The 15946-nt window shown below is 38.1% G+C and overlaps 1 protein-coding gene across 1 annotated transcript; it reads right to left on the bottom strand.

Annotated features, from left to right (window-relative positions):
- Positions 1-756: 756 nt before the first annotated feature.
- On the bottom strand, positions 757-15862 carry LOC109462898 (calcium-regulated heat-stable protein 1-like). The gene is made up of 4 exons (XM_019759529.1): positions 15692-15862; positions 9078-9308; positions 3909-4031; positions 757-3545 (listed from the first exon to the last, which is right to left on the bottom strand). The coding sequence occupies exons 2-4, from the start codon at positions 9272-9274 to the stop codon at positions 3368-3370; spliced, it is 498 nt and encodes a 165-aa protein (XP_019615088.1). The 5' UTR covers positions 9275-9308; positions 15692-15862; the 3' UTR covers positions 757-3367.
- Positions 15863-15946: the final 84 nt, after the last annotated feature.

The raw sequence follows: 15946 nt of genomic DNA, 5'->3' as shown, positions 1-15946 counted from the left end.
ATAATTGAAAACAAATAGTTGTAGTCTACTGAGGAAGACCAGAGTGACTGGTCGAAAGCTCTAGGTGAATTTTTTGTGTTGGACCAAAAGTTTTAACTTAAAACACAAAACAAATAGTTGTCAACTGCTGCTTTAATCCACATGACATTGTATAATATTATGCATATGACATACATGTACACACTGCAGATTATGGCAAACATGCAATAAAATTAGAGAGTTAGCAAGTTTTTCTCTTGACTGTGTGTAAGATTGTGTGTCTTACATCTTCTGTTCATTATATACATCATTTGTATGAAGACTCTTGCTAATAGATTTTACCTATGAACCAGATGTGTTACTCAGATGGGCAGTTATGGTATAGTCCAGCTCTGGCACAAATGTACAGATGTTCAGACTACAGTTCTAATTTCTAACATTAATGTCAAAGAATTGGACCACCCAGAATTTGGAAGTTCCAACAATATTTTACTTGTGTGCATGTTGCGGTGTGCAAATTTCCCGTACAACAATATGTTATTGCTGGCCCACTCTTTAGACAAATTACAAATACAGTACAATAACTTCAAATTCTGAAAATGATGCAAAGTAACAAGTTTCATCATCAAAGTTCAGGTATGATGATATTTTACATAACTGTATCATGCCTCTGTGTATTCAAGACAAGAGTACAAAACATACACAAAAATTTCAAGTTGGACAATCTTCTTTTTTTCAATTCCTTTATTTTGTATGACAGCCTACAATATAGTACAGCTGTATGTGATATTCCTAGCTTCATGTTGTTGGTGTATCAGTATGATCAAAGCTCAGCTCTTATTTTGGTCCTAGCATAGTCTTATTTGCAGGCTCCATGAGTTGAGCTTTTGGGGGGCTTATAATATGCCTTTTTTCTGATAGCATATCATTTCTCAGTACTCCACTTCTTGTGGATTGCCTATGATAAGACCCTCAAAAGCCCAAGTCCTGGAGTCTGCTATGGAAGCTAGTTGCCAACAAATTAACTACTACAAACTAAGGAGCAAATCTAAACATTATACATGTAGAACATCATATTTTTAGGTAAACCCATAACATACAAAGAACAATCAATCATCAACCATACTTCTTATCATAATCCTCATTATAATCATTACCGATATGATCTAAACCTAAAGGCAATATAGCATATATACACAACTACAATGTCCGACATTTGGCTGTCCATGTCCATTGGCTGTGTTGAAAATTATGTTTCTGACTAGCTTCAGCTGTAAAACGTGATGTATCTGTATTCCCATGCTGGCTGCATATACATAAAATTATGTACATGCTTTTAAAGCCTTTTTGAAAATATCACAAATTGTCCAGGCAATCATAGACACAAAAATCATTTTATTCCTTCACCAGTTACACGGTACTTACATATTCCTCATGGGGTATAATCTATTACCCTAACAATTGGAACATCTTTAGATAAAGTTTCACCTACAAGAGATATCTTATAGCTACCGATCCTAAATCAAAGTCAATATGAACAATGCTCAAGACAAAAACTTGGTAATAATCAGTTAGTAGAAAATTATTCAATCAGGGACTGTTTTTGTAAGGTAAAATCACATACCTCCAAATTTTCGGTGTCAACTGTACACCTTGACAACGGAGTGACCTAGTTGAAAATTTGGAGGTACGTGATTTTACCTTACAAAAACAGCACTGATTGAATAATTTTCTACTAACTGTTAATTCTACGTAACTGATGAACCTCTTCAATGGTAATGATCACTTTCATATCAAAGCATGTCTCTAAGAAGTGCCTCTCTGTGGCATGTTTTTCCAGTGTGTGCATGTGACATGGCTTGTACCACACTGTTTCAACACTAACCTGAGTGAGTACAGTAGTGAGCATATATATGTCTTTGACCTTACAAAAGTCGCTGTACTTTTTGTTGTGTCAATAAAGTTCTTCTTGTATGGCTGGCAGGGCAAAACCATAATGATGATAACATAAACTCTAACATCTCAAACAGTGTTACATGTACATGTATGCAGAACTTTGGGAACTGTTGATTGCAGTAGGTGCAATTACTAGCAATTTGTTTTTGTTTGGGGGGGGGGGTGATTGCTTATGTTTGTGACCCAGCAAAAGTCATACAAATTTCTATATTATAGCTATCGTCGATCTTGCTCTATAGCTACTCTCTCTATAATCCATCTTTACACCATTCTTTAATCCATTCCTAATACTGAATGAATATCATTCAGTGTAGTTCATAAACTCCATGTTCGTGAGTGAAAGTTTTAATTGACAATCAATACTAAATCATAACATAAGAATGAAGAACATCATGTATGTCAATACACCATAGTATATGAAGAAAAAGTATTCAAGGAAAATCAGTCATGTGAACAGCACAAAATATGTGTAATTTTCACAAAAATGTGATGCATTTTTGATCAGATATCTGTATTTTGTCTATTGCCCCTTTGACCAGATTTCCTCAAATAGTCTTTCTCTTAGACAAAAAAGTCAGGGAATGATCAAGATCACTTTAATTAACTGTAAAACTAACATTAACAACTGGAAAGTTTCATCAAACACCTGTATCATTCACTAAAGTTATTTGCATTAAGTAGATCACAAAAGGAGACACTGCAATTTTTTTTCAGTAGTTTTCCAGGCCCACTTATCAATAAAGTGTAAGAGCTATGCCGAGGTTGTAAAACCACAATTGACATGATAAACGTACATCCAGACTTTAACCCTAAAACACCCTCTGAAGACCTTTTAAGGCAAAACCTATCAATCAATTTCTGTACCTCAATTTTAGTCCTTCAAAACATTGAACAACTTATAACCTCTGAACTGTGCCTATCTACAGTAAGTCTGAGTGTTGTTTTAAACAACAGAGAAAAGGGCTGTCATCAAATTTGATGATTTATAAATGAGTTTTATTCTATAGTACAGTCTTGACAAATGTACCTCACTTTTAGGCTTGTAACACATGTGGACATTAGTTGTGGCTGTCTATCTTGGATTTTTTCTTTCTTATATTTTCTCAAACACCATTATCTCTTAACTTCCCGGTCGGTATCAATAAATTTTGAGTTCAAATTTTTCACTTATTTGTTTTGATCATTCATTTTACAGTACGTTGCCCTTTTTTGGTCCGTCTGTGAAACATGCAGCCTCAAAACACAACAATTGTCTACTTTCAACAAAAACAATCAATCAATGGTTGATACACCTGTATCATACTGCACTAAAAAAAGTTTGTTAATTCGAGTTTGTTCTGTACCTTCAACTGATCAAGTTTATCTGATTTTCAACAATCTTGAACTGTGAACTTCTCCCTTTGACCTCCCCTGCCCGGTCGGAGGTCAGAGTTCAGGGGTCGTGTATGTGGTCGCGTGGGTTGTAGTCCTCCCACCTCTCGTGGGTCGTCCCCGGTGCCAGGTTGGTGATGGTCACCTCGATGGCCTGTACTTTGATGTTTTTGGGAGGGATGGGGCATTCTTTGTAGGTCACCTGGTCTCCATCTTTCAGTACATACTCTCCGTCAATACTGCACATAGACATGTGTCAGTAAGATCATAATGCTTTAGTCACAACAAATATTACAGTAACAGTGACTTGTATATGTCAATGAAGATTAGACATCTAAATAAGATACCAATTTGAAAGTAACAGTTACTCATTTTTTGACAAGCGACTGGATAATTTTGAATACAGTCAGACAGTTTCAGATAGCACGCAATTTCACTACCTTTCGTCTTTGACTGAAAAAGATTTGTAGTCAACACCTATTTATCCAAAAACTATTTAAATGACATGTAAATGAAGTGAAGACAAATTCTACACAGAATACTGATAGGAAACAAAAAATTAAAGACCTAAGTAATCACTGCCTGACAAAATGTTAACTCACTCTGAAATGTGCACAAAGATGTCATCGGACCCATCATCAGGTTTGATGAAACCGTGGCCTTTTTGTCGACAGAAATCCTTCACAATCCCGTATTTGACTGGTCCGGCCGAGGCTCGTAGTGACCTGGGGGAAACAGGGTAAAAGAAAAAATATGCTCAACATCAAGTAATTGAGTCAGTTAAGATTGTACTTCAACATATAGCTCATCAAGTAAGACTTACAAAGAGCTCGATCTACTATACGACCAAGTTGTTGTTGAATGAATGATTATAGTTTTTGGATCTTGAGTTGTAACATATCGGAATTGTTATACAGGACAATTAGTTTTATTGTACCATCCATCTTGTAACTGCCTTATGCTTGATAACCTGTGTATTAATCTGTTGTCATTGCCAATAAAGAAAGAAAGAATGCGCATATTGTTGACAGTGTAAGTCTGAATTTATAATATTCTAGCTTTTAAATTGTAACAACTTGACAATTCAGCCATTCAGGCTGCCATTGACTTTCACCCTGTACCCATGTTGATGTGAATAAATCAGTGATCATCATCATCATCATGTATTTACAAGTGACAGTAACAGTAACCATAAACCTCCTTGCAGTAACAAGGTGTCTGTTAGTCTTACTCTCTCTCTCTATCCGGTTTAACGTCTGTTGTTCCCCGTAACTGAGGGTTAGACGTGCTTGCACACTGATGCTGCTGGGGCTATGGTAGCTCACCATTTGCGGCAGCTGGTTACATTAGTCATTACACCGAACGAATTACATCTAACCCTTGAACATCTAACTCTAAACATTGTTGAAAGCTATGTAATGATAATGACCCTACCATTGCTGAGATTTACATAGCCACACATACTCTAATATTCTTACTGCTAACACCAGCATTTGACACAAACCATTCATTTGCACCTGATGATACATAAAACATCAAATAAAACGCTTTCATCCCCGTCGCTTAGAAATTACGGTCTGCGGTAACACAAAGCATCAGGCCGTTCTTTGTCACACTCCCCACTTCAGAGGAAACCAAACATCAAACCAAACCTTTGATACAACAGATCCTTCACAAACAAATTGTACAAACCTTCAGAAGTAATTTGTACAAACAGAATCCTTATGATAATAGATTGTAAATATCAACTAGAAAAGGTAACATTTGCAAAGCATTCTTGTACCGTGCAGTTGTGCTCTGGAACGATCTACCATCTGACGTTAAGACACTGTGTGATGTTATCAGTTTTAAGAACGCCGTTTCAAACAGTAGTAGTGTCACCTGATCCTTGACCCTTGCTCGCTACTTTTAAATTGTTAATATCTATGTGTATTTATTGTTGATGTGGTGTACATGTATGTATGTATGTATTTTTAAATGTTTCTACTATGTTGTAATTATGTAATTATGTAATTGTTTGAGCCTTGGAAGATTAGCCCTTCGGGGCTAAAAGGTTTCGAATTAAATGAAATAAATGAAAGCAAGTGCATAATGTTTACCTAAACGCATATGGTCTGCTCTGTTAATTCCTACTCATTATAATAAAAAATTAATTCCTAATTCGTACAAACCTTCAGAAACAATCTGTACAAACAGATCCTTTATCTATTTATTAAAAAATGCAACAAGACATTACACTGACTCTCAAGGCAGCAAAGCTGATATTAGAGAGTCAACATATAAGGACAAAGCACAAAGGGCACATAATTTCAAATCCAGTGTGAATTACAAGAGCAATCATAAAAACTTAACCTATGTCATTCTAAGTAATTAAGTACATATATATATATATATATATAGTGAAAATAACACATTTGGAGGTCAGAGGTCCAGAAAAAAAAATAGACTACCTCATAAGAGAAAATTGATAAATAACAAGGCTAGGAGGAACAGATCCTTCAGAAACAATTTGTAAAAACCTTTAAGAAAACAACTTACATAACAGATGCTTGGCTTGGATTGGATATCCTATATCCTACAGGCTGTCAAAATTCTATGTATCAAATCTGAGCCAACATAAAAACACCGACAGTGACATGAAGGACCATAAATCAGAGCTGTTTGTTGGAGCTCGAAACCTTCCATTAACATTTTTCCAAACCACTGAGTGTGATATTATCATGAAAGCCGGGCAAAACTACACACTTCAGGGCTGGAAGTACTTAGTGCATCCAAAATTTGGAGCTGTGCACCCAATTTTTTTCTGTTGGTGGGTGCACTGGTACTCAAATATTTTTGTAGACATTCTTGTACATATTAAATTTAATGTATAATTATTAGTATACAGGATATGCTTGGTATCTCAGTGTCAGAAAAATAATAAAATCTTTGTTGTAGTACTTGTTTAATATTTTAAAGTTTGCTCCCATTTCAGATTCAATCTTAGAAGAGGAGCAGTAAGATTTTATATGGTGCGCCCCAAAAAATGTGCACCTGTGCACCTATTCCCAAAAATGAATTTCGAGCCCTGGTCATGAAAGGCTGCAAAAACAACACACTTAAACCTGCCCCTGTACCGTGCATTCTTGCACCAGAAAATGTTTTATGGATGAGAGGCTGGCAATTTGGTCCTTTAATTTGCTGATGAAAGCTGGTGATTATTTTCGTGCTGCAAAGAGTAAAATGTAAACAGTAAGAACTGAATCATTCTAACAACCATAGCTATTAGGGGATTGTTCTCTTACATGGGGGACGTCAAAACTGTATTGTACTGCACAAAAATGTCCATTGAACTCTTTAAACTTGATTATTTGAAATGATTCGGAATCACACTTGAAGTTGAAAAGCTAATTCCTAAATCCTTCCTCAAACCAGGTTAATGCCAGTTTTCTCCACCCACCCAGACCACAAATGTACTGTCCCTGAGCCTAATGCATTGCCCCCACTTCTGGTACGTTTTATGCCCCATGCAGTCTAATGGACTGAGACAAGCAGGAACACGCCTACACAGGCCACGCTGTTCACCTGGCAATTTGCATCACTAAAACGCTGTTTTAGCTCTAGGTATGACTGTGCGGGTGGGTGTACCTGGGTACTGTAGACGTAAGAAAGGTTAGGCCTTATGAAAAAAACGTTGTGTTTCCTGTTTCAGTCCTGACAAAAATTAGGGTCAGTAGGTAGGGATTATCTTAGAATACCCTAGAAAAACCTGCCGACCCTCGACTTATTTTGGGGTGGACACCTACATGTACAAGGGACATTTTTTTTTCGAGCTGATCAACCTTTTCTAACTCCACAATCTGACACTTGAGTGATCAAACATTGTACAAATGGTTTTCTAACATTGACATTGAAAATAAAAGTGTCCACATACAAGTTTTGCCTTGTTAAACTGTATTGTATAGATTGGGCTGCTATGAAGATATCACTGAAGTCTAAAAAAAAAAAGGAATAAAAGTAATCCCTACCTACCGACCCTAATTTTTTCAGGACTGAAACAGGAAACACAGCATACATTTTTTTCCTAGGCCTTACTTATGATGTTGACAAACTGCTGGTACAACTGTGTGGGTGTTTCCTACATTTTGTACTAGTACTGTAGACGTAAGAAAGCTTCGAGGTGGGCGGTAGTATTGATTTTAACACACACGCAGGGAGCTGGAAGTATTTGGCCAACGTAAGCAGCAGTCGTCACTGAGATTTTCTTTCCACCCGTAAATGGTTTTGAAAATCCGGGGGTGGAAATTTGAGCCACTTGTGCTGTTTGCAAGCTTTAAACAAGCAGAATAAAGAAGAGGCCAGGCGTGTTTTAAATGTCAGAGGAAGTTTCGGGTTTCTCTTGTGGCCAGACTTGGGGCCTGTCCCTGGTGCTGAAAACCATCAACTGAACATTTTTACGTACCAACGGATCTCAAAATCTACTGTATCAATTCCTGGAATCTAATTTTCAGTTTAGTAATGTAGAAAACTCTAGTTGCCTTTAAATTTAAGTGCCTCTTACAATTGTGTATATTTTATCATTGCAGAAAAATTATTGCCTCTGCTTCCACCCGTAAATGTTTTTCAAAATCTGTAGGTGGAAATTTGAGCCACTCGTGCTGTTTGCAAGCTTTAAACAAGCAGAATAAAGTAGAGGCTGGCCGCGTTTGAAATGTCAGAGGAAGTTTCAGGTTCTCTTGTGGCAAGGTTTTGGGACCTGTCCCTGGTGCTGAAACAACCATCAACTGAGCATTTTTTATGTATCAAACCTCAAAATCTACTGTATCAATTCCTGGAATCTACTTTTCAGTTTGGTAATGCAAAAAGACTCTAGCCTTTAAGATTAAGTGACCAGACTTTGGGCCCTGTCCCAGGTGCTGAAAACCATCAACTGAACATTGTTATGTAAAAACTACTGTACCACTTCCTGGAATATAATTTTCAGTTTAGTAATTTAAAAAAGACTGCAATTGCCTTTACATTTAAATGTCGTGTTTTAAATGTCAGAGGAAGTTTCAGGTTACTCTGTAGCCAGGCTTAGGGCCTGTCCCTGGTGCTGAAAACCATCAACTGAGCATGCTGGATCATGCATCATCAATGCTGATCCATGCATCAATGCTGATCCAGCATGGAACTAGTCTAGGACTTTACCATAAGGAACAGGTCTGTGCAAATTTGTCAGGGTTGGCTGGGATTTGGTGATTTGGGCAGGGGCTGCACCAGCTGAATGCTTAAAAATGTTTAAAGCATTCATGGGTAGGTTGGGAGGTTCGATCATGGTTGTAAGTCAGGAGAACATCAGCCTTGGGCAGATTTACTGTGCATGTAGTACTAGTAGTTACTGTAGTAGTTACTGTTACGGTAGTAGTCACTGTTACTGTTACAGTAGTAGTTACTGTTACTATAGTAGTTACTGTTACAGTAACTGTTAGTTACTGTTACTGTAGAAGTTACTGTTACTGTAGTGGTTACTGTAGGTAGTAGTTACTGAGATTACTTACATGGATTTTGTGCGAGTTTTCCTTGTGCGCAGACTTATGTTACTGTACAGTAGTACTTACTGTAGTATGGCAGTAGTAGTGGTACTAAGTAGTTACTGTACATGTAGTAGATGTAGTTACTGTTACTACTAGTAACAGTAGTATGGCAGACTCCTGGTCAGCAGACTTATGCTACTGTACATGTAGTAGTAGTAGTAGTAGAAATCACTGTAAGTTACTGTAAATACAGTATCATGAGTACAACAGACGTACGTGGAGCGTGTACGAGTTCTCCTAGTCGGCAGTGGGCTGGGCAGCAGGAATCCATCCTTCCCTGGGGACAGGGGCGGCCTGCGTGGGGGGCTGGCCAGGGGCGACGACCCCAGTGGCGACGACCCCAGGGGCGACGACCTCAGGGGCGATGACCCCAGCGGGGAGGTGCTCAGAGGAACCTTCATCGGTGACGCCATGGCAACGACTGTGGACACACCCTCCTTATGGCTGCTGCAGGAAGGGACAACATTTTAGCCATCAACTTTTCAACTACAAATGCTCCTGCAGTTCCAGAACAAGCCACTAGGGGGCCCAAACTCATGTCACTTCTTCCCTACCCCAAGAGCTATCTACCAACCAAAATTTGTGACCCTAGCATGTCCAGATCGCGAGATAGCAAAACTGGAAGTTCTGCTGCAGTACCAACAAAAGCTGCCAGTGGGCCCAAAATCTGCTATTGAGGCCTTATAAGTTATATGAGATGTTCTGCTAAAGTGCTATGCACAATATCTTATATAATATATCATCATATCAGGTGCGGTACGTTCTGCCGTCGTGCTTAATTGGCTCACATCCCTCCCACACACACCCTGGGGATGTTGTTAACCTTTATTTCTATGACCTGAACTATAACGATTGGAAGGGAGAACACCTGGTCCAGCCTTAGCAACCGTAGTTGCCATGGCAACAGAGGAGACTCAAACAAAGAGCCCGTCTGAAAGTGACATCACCTGGACCAGATACCTGTACATCAGGAATTATGAATATGATAGTACCAATTTACAAGAAGTCCACAAGATATTTCCCGAAAAACAGTTCCTCAAGTAACTAAATACGATGTTGAAAATATGCAGTTGTAACTGTCTTTTTAACGTATCTTGAGTTATTACCTGGATCTCTAACCTTCATCGACATTTAAGCTTTTCAATATTATTGAGCAACAGAGACATAGCAGTCCCATAGACGAAATATAAAAACAGATAAAAAAAAGGTAAAATTGGGTCTGCTACTAAAGTCAATCAACCTTTATAGGCAGACACTTTTGACAATCTAATATGGAATATTGCTTCACAGCAGTCTGGTACCAGAAAAAACATATCATTCCTCCTGTAACTGTAATCACCAAATTTGGAGCTGTGCACCCAATTTTTTTCTGTGGATGCACCCGTTGTGTAGGTTTACGTATGTCAAGATTTAAATGGGAGTAGTACTGGTATTCAGCATATTCCTAGCATCTAAGTGTCAGAAAAAGAATAAAATAATTCTTGTAATACTTTTCTTTAGAAATGAAACATAATTCGTTTTTTTACTGACATTGTACTTATTTTGTCTTATATGGTGCACCCACAGAAAATTTTGTGCACCTAATTTTTTATGTTGGGTGCACCAGTGCACTTATTTCCAAAAATGAATTTTGAACCCTGCTGTAATACATTTAATAAAATACAATACTCCAGACATGTAAGAGTCTGGGTAACCTGGTTATAAATAATACATGCCCCGCTTAGGTCAAGTGCTGGCAGAACTTTCAAAAGGAATGTTAGTGATAAATTTCTGCAGTCAGACATTACCTTATTAATAATGCAAAGGTATGGACTACTTTGGTAACAGAATTGGATACAGATCACAATTGTACAAATAATTTATGTGATTACCTGAACATTGCAGTAATGTTAGAATCTGGTCATCATCTGATTAAAAGTTAATTATTGTTAATCTCCATAGTTTACAGATTTTTAAGCGCAAATGTCTGTAAGGATCAAACAATAGTGAGCGGGGTCAAAAAATCGATTTGGCTCATATTTTGATAGTACCCACAACCCCTTGTTGCCATGGCAACAGCCCAATCAAGTTTTGGGGCCATGTTGACAGATTTTTGCGTCTCTACAACATGGAAATTGGCAAAGTTTAGGACGCGGTCACCGCCAACTGCTTTCAGCTATTTCAAGGGGTTGTGGGCCGAGTACTATCACTGTGCAAAATATGAGCCAAATCGATTTTTTGACCCCGCTCACTATTGTTTGATCCTTACAGACATTTGCTCTTAACACTTCAAAAGTTGTCATATCCCAGTAGCACAAAACACAATAAGTTAAACTTAAAGTGACCCAGGATCACAACCCCGTTGCTTTGTAATATATGGGGGAATTTCTGTTGTAAACCTTACGGGTCAAACCTATGCATAAAATAAAACCCAAAAGCACTTAGTAATACATGTATTGAGAAGAAAATTCGAATGACCAAGTAAATCTGGTCTGAGCGTGATGTCCCGTGAGGGACCTTTGCTCAGTATTAGATAAGTGTGCTTGGATGAAACGCAAGGACATCCTTTTCACAAAAATTTAGAGTACCGTGGCTGAAATAAGAAAGTAGCAGGCGAGCCATGAGGTTTGTAATGGAGACTACAATTTTTTTTCTGAAATTTACACGAAAGTAGGCGGCACAAAAATTTGGAGTAGGCGGTGATTTTCGCCTGTTGCCAGCTTGTTTTGACTAGGCTGAAGGAATGGCAAGGTTACATTGCACCACTTAACTAGCTAAGAGATACTGTGACTGTGAGTCCAAACTGCCCAAGAAGACCACTCAGGGACTGATAAAATCTGGTCTATGTGGACTGGTGGTCACTATAGATAGGATGTCAATGGGAAAAATTATCAGTAGCCAGAAAGTCCAAATGTAGAGGTGGACATTTGCAGGTTTGAGTGAACTTAAGAAACATAATTCTTCACCTGAGTTGAGGATGACTACTTAAGCTTTCTGTACAAAGTCAAGGACGGTATTTTCAGCACCAGGGACAGGGACAGGATAATGCTTTTAGCCAGATAACTGCAGCTCGGTTATTACTGGTAATTCAATTCACCACAGGCTTCTAAAAGCACTGTGTGGTACCAGGAGGGCAAAATTAGATAAACTACATACAGAGGTGGGAGGATGTGAGGTCTACACAATGTAGACTGCAGTATTTTGTGCCCTGCATTTTATTTTAAGAAAAAAAGTTTGATACTTCTTCTGAATTTTTTTATATTTTGTTCTATAGCTACATACATAGGTGGGAGGGAGGAAGGTCTATATATGTAGGCTGCAGTATTTTCTGCCCTGCATTTTATTTTTAGAAAAAAATTTTGATATTTCTTCTGCATTTTTTTTTTTTCATTTTCTTGCTTTCTTCTAGAACTACATATATATAAGTGGGAGGATGTAAGGTATATCTGCAAACTGAAATGTTTTCTTCCCTGCATTTTATTTTTAGAAAAAAAGTTTGAAATTCTTCTGCATTTTTCTTTATTTTGTTGCTTTCTTCTATAGCTATATACATAAGTAGGAGGGTGTAATGTCTACACATGTAAACTGCAGTATTTTCTGCCCTGTGTTTTATTTTCAGAAAAAAAAAGTTTGATATTTCTGCTGTATTTTTCTTCACATTCATAATTATTCCTATTTTCAACTGTTGAGAGAGAATATTTTATTCAATCTTCATGATGTAGAAACATTAGCTGGAAATGATACATTAGACCTTGACATTGAAAAGTTGACCTGCATACAAACATGTATGCCTGCGTCATCCCTGCAAGAACAGGAAGTGAGTGGGTGAAAATACGGTTGAACCCAATTATGAGCCGAAGAGAAAGGCTTCAAATATGATTTAAAAAGATGCATTGAAAATCCTGAAAGACAACATTCTGACTCTGAGGGCTCTCTTGGGAAAATGTAGCCATGTCATGCCCTTCAAACACTTCCTCTAGATCCCGAGTGTTTGTGTTGCTGGAATACCAACATTAACATGTAGTCTCCCTGTGTTATGTCTGTCAACACTAAACTGGTGCAGAAAATTAGGAGCGCTCTCAAAATAGTTTTTCCAAACATCTAAATCTTCTACTTATTTGTGGGTCCACCTTATAAGATTATACAAACAATCGGGCCTGCATGGGGGGTGACTTGAATTACGAATTACGCAGAATTTTTGCCACCTATTACAAATTATGTAAAAGTCTCAGAGCTAATTACGACATTACGATTTCCAGCTTATCACTACTATTACGAATTATGTATACATTGACTTTTGGGGAGGCTGCCTATGGAATAGTTGGACTAAAAAGGCCTGATTACGCCTTACGAAAAAAGGCATGTAGGCCCCCAAACATATGATAGAATGACTCCAGAAATGGATACAGTCTGGCCAATTTGAACTGTATTTGCAGGGACCAAAACCGTGCTTCGAGATTAATACATGTCCCAGAAACCCAGATTCCCAGAAGCACATAAACAAACCTGGTACTTAATATAAATCACACCCGCCATATGAAGGCCATGTTACCCACTTGCAGACAGATAGGTGAACTTCATAACATGTTGGGTTGGCATAAAAAAAGAGAATAGTAACAAAGAGAAAAGCTTTTAAAAAATGCCTAAAACCCTGCTTGAAGCTCTGAACAAAGCAAGACTGACAAATTCTAATGTCTTCACCATTTTTCTTGGACATTAATGCATAGAGGGAGTAGCCTGGTTAGTTACTAGTACCAAACCTAGTATTATAGCTCCCGAGTCCTACAGCGCTAGCCTCTGTAGGATTCGGGAGCTATAATACGTTTGGTAACCAGGCTAAGGGAGGAAGGCAAATAAATAGCATGTTTAAACATTAACCTTCTATCTGTTGAGATGGACTTCTACTGGTATCAAAATTATACTGTTTCTGGGATTAGATATAGCAACAAGTGGGTTAAAATAGGTTTTGATTTTTACAGAACTACATTATTGTACCTGTCAACTACAGAAGCTAGTGATGCACACTTTGCCCAGGTTACAGATCATGAAATCAATTCTAATATGATCAACGACATCGTGGATCAATAAAAAGATACATATCTATGTACAACATCTTGTGATAACCCAATTACCAACAGAACTGATGAATAAAAGAAGACACTGACAAATTTCTATACGTCGACCAGAGAAATATTGAGATGTCTTGAAATTTCCCTTTTTTGAGAATTTAGGTTGATTTACGTTTCAGTACAGCTGAGATCAAAATTACGGACTAAATCAGTAGTACAAAACTAGTGGATCAATTTAAGCTTGTAATTGTATGGGCATGTACCACATGAACAAATATATATAGTGCTGATGAGATAAGAATATTAAGATACAATTGACATACAGTTTTGTCCAGCATTTAAGAATATTTTTCCAATAATCTTTAAGTTAGTAAACTGGTGACCACGTCAGGACTGGTAGACATTATAAATGCTCTCAATAGAGAGTCAAACATTTTAGATAGTATCCAAGTAGTTACCTTTAATTAGTGACTGAGATATGATAGATCAACGGTTTAACTGATGAGAGGTAGCGGATGACCTCTGAAACATCTGACTCTCGAGAGGATTTATCAGTTGTTTGTTTTATTTTGTAAGCACGAGCAGTGTTTCTGAAACAGTGTTTCAGACAAAAACAGTCTGGATGAATTTCTCAAGATCTCAAGATTTAGGAAATTTGGAGGAAGATCAGTCATCGTATTTTAGATGATGTAATGAAGTCCTTCATTCAGGTTCTCCAAACTTCACTATCCTTCATAACAATCGATCGTCCCCCTGAACTACTTTCATCAAGGATTAACTGTCAAGGACAATCCACCTATATATATAGCTTATAATGTCTGTCAACTGGCTCCAAATAAGAACATTCGAAACATAATCATTCACCACAGCTACTGACGGTAGATTGTACATATTCTTCTCAATGCAAATTAGTATGACAAGGCATTTTCTACTGGTGAATGGTTTATTGTTTTATTTATAATGTTTATATCAGTCCAAAAAAAGGATGCCATTGCATTTGATTACTATTGAACATGAACCCATCCATATATGCTGCGGCTACCAAATGGCCCTGTTTTATTTGATAACGTTACATACGTTTTGTACAGAGTTTCCTGGCTGAATATTGTGTTTACCCCTGCACCATTCCCTTGTTTGCCCTCCTCTCTGCAGCTGCTCCGTGGCTGTTATTCCCAACTTCTGCACACAAGGAACACCTGCTACCTGGTCATACTACTAGTATCCAAGCAGCGGTTGCGCCTGAACCTCTTCCCAAAAATAAATTTCAATTATATCTATATCACACCGAACGACTTGTTACACTCAATCTTTACACATTTAATTGCAGGAGTTGTTTAAAGCTTTCTAGTGATGATGCCCACTTTTTCTATGCTAGCCAGATACTGTCTTGTACTTTTAGCCACCAAAAGATCTGCTTGGAGATTGGGGAGGCACAGACACACACAACTGGTGTTCACAGGCGTTCATGGCCAGGTCACTTAGATAAAACCTTAACCAAAACACCATGCCATGCTTTCGTCAAACTAGTCTTTCCAGTATGCCAGAAAACCTTGGGTGACTGTGTGTGTTCAGGATACCACATTGACAAGTTTCTTCTGCTGAGACTTTTGACGGCTTGAAAGTACAAAATTCGGGATATCTTTACTCCACACCTATCAGAACACTTAAACTTCTTCCCAACGCAACGCCCCCCTCCCATCCCACCAACAATCTGTCCCGCCAGTGGCGTGTTGTTGGATCGGAAACACGCCTCCAACAAAAACTGAAAAACAACCTGTTTACCTGTGACTTTTACCTCCAACGTGGGACTTTTCTGTCTTCCAAGACGCTGCTTCACCTCCTTAAGCACGTACTTCTTTTCTTGGAAGACGCTTGGAACGTCACGTAGCTGCGTAAGCGCGGGAAAAGGCGGATAATCAGTGGAAGGAAAGGCCGACGTGAAGACAGCCACGAAGAAAAAACCTTTGGGCAGAAAAACATTCGGAGCCAAGGTCACATCAGGTCACTCACCTTTGAACCCCCTGCGGGATTAATTAG

This window comes from Branchiostoma belcheri, unplaced genomic scaffold (genome assembly GCF_001625305.1).
Source record: "Branchiostoma belcheri isolate BF01 breed outbred unplaced genomic scaffold, Haploidv18h27 scaffold12, whole genome shotgun sequence".
Lineage (NCBI taxonomy): Eukaryota > Metazoa > Chordata > Leptocardii > Amphioxiformes > Branchiostomatidae > Branchiostoma > Branchiostoma belcheri.
This window is presented reverse-complemented; position numbering and strand designations above follow the sequence as displayed.

What these genes read in the sequence shown, in the direction of transcription:
- LOC109462898 (XM_019759529.1), bottom strand. Translation starts at nt 9,274, where the DNA reads ATGGCGTCACCGATGAAGGTTCCTCTGAGCACCTCCCCGCTGGGGTCA. An exon ending in AGAACTCGTACACGCTCCAC is followed by an intron (nt 4,032 to 9,077) that starts GTACGTCTGTTG and finishes TGTTTCCCCCAG; the next exon opens with GTCACTACGAGCCTCGGCCG. An exon ending in ATCTTTGTGCACATTTCAGA is followed by an intron (nt 3,546 to 3,908) that starts GTGAGTTAACAT and finishes GTCTATGTGCAG; the next exon opens with TATTGACGGAGAGTATGTAC.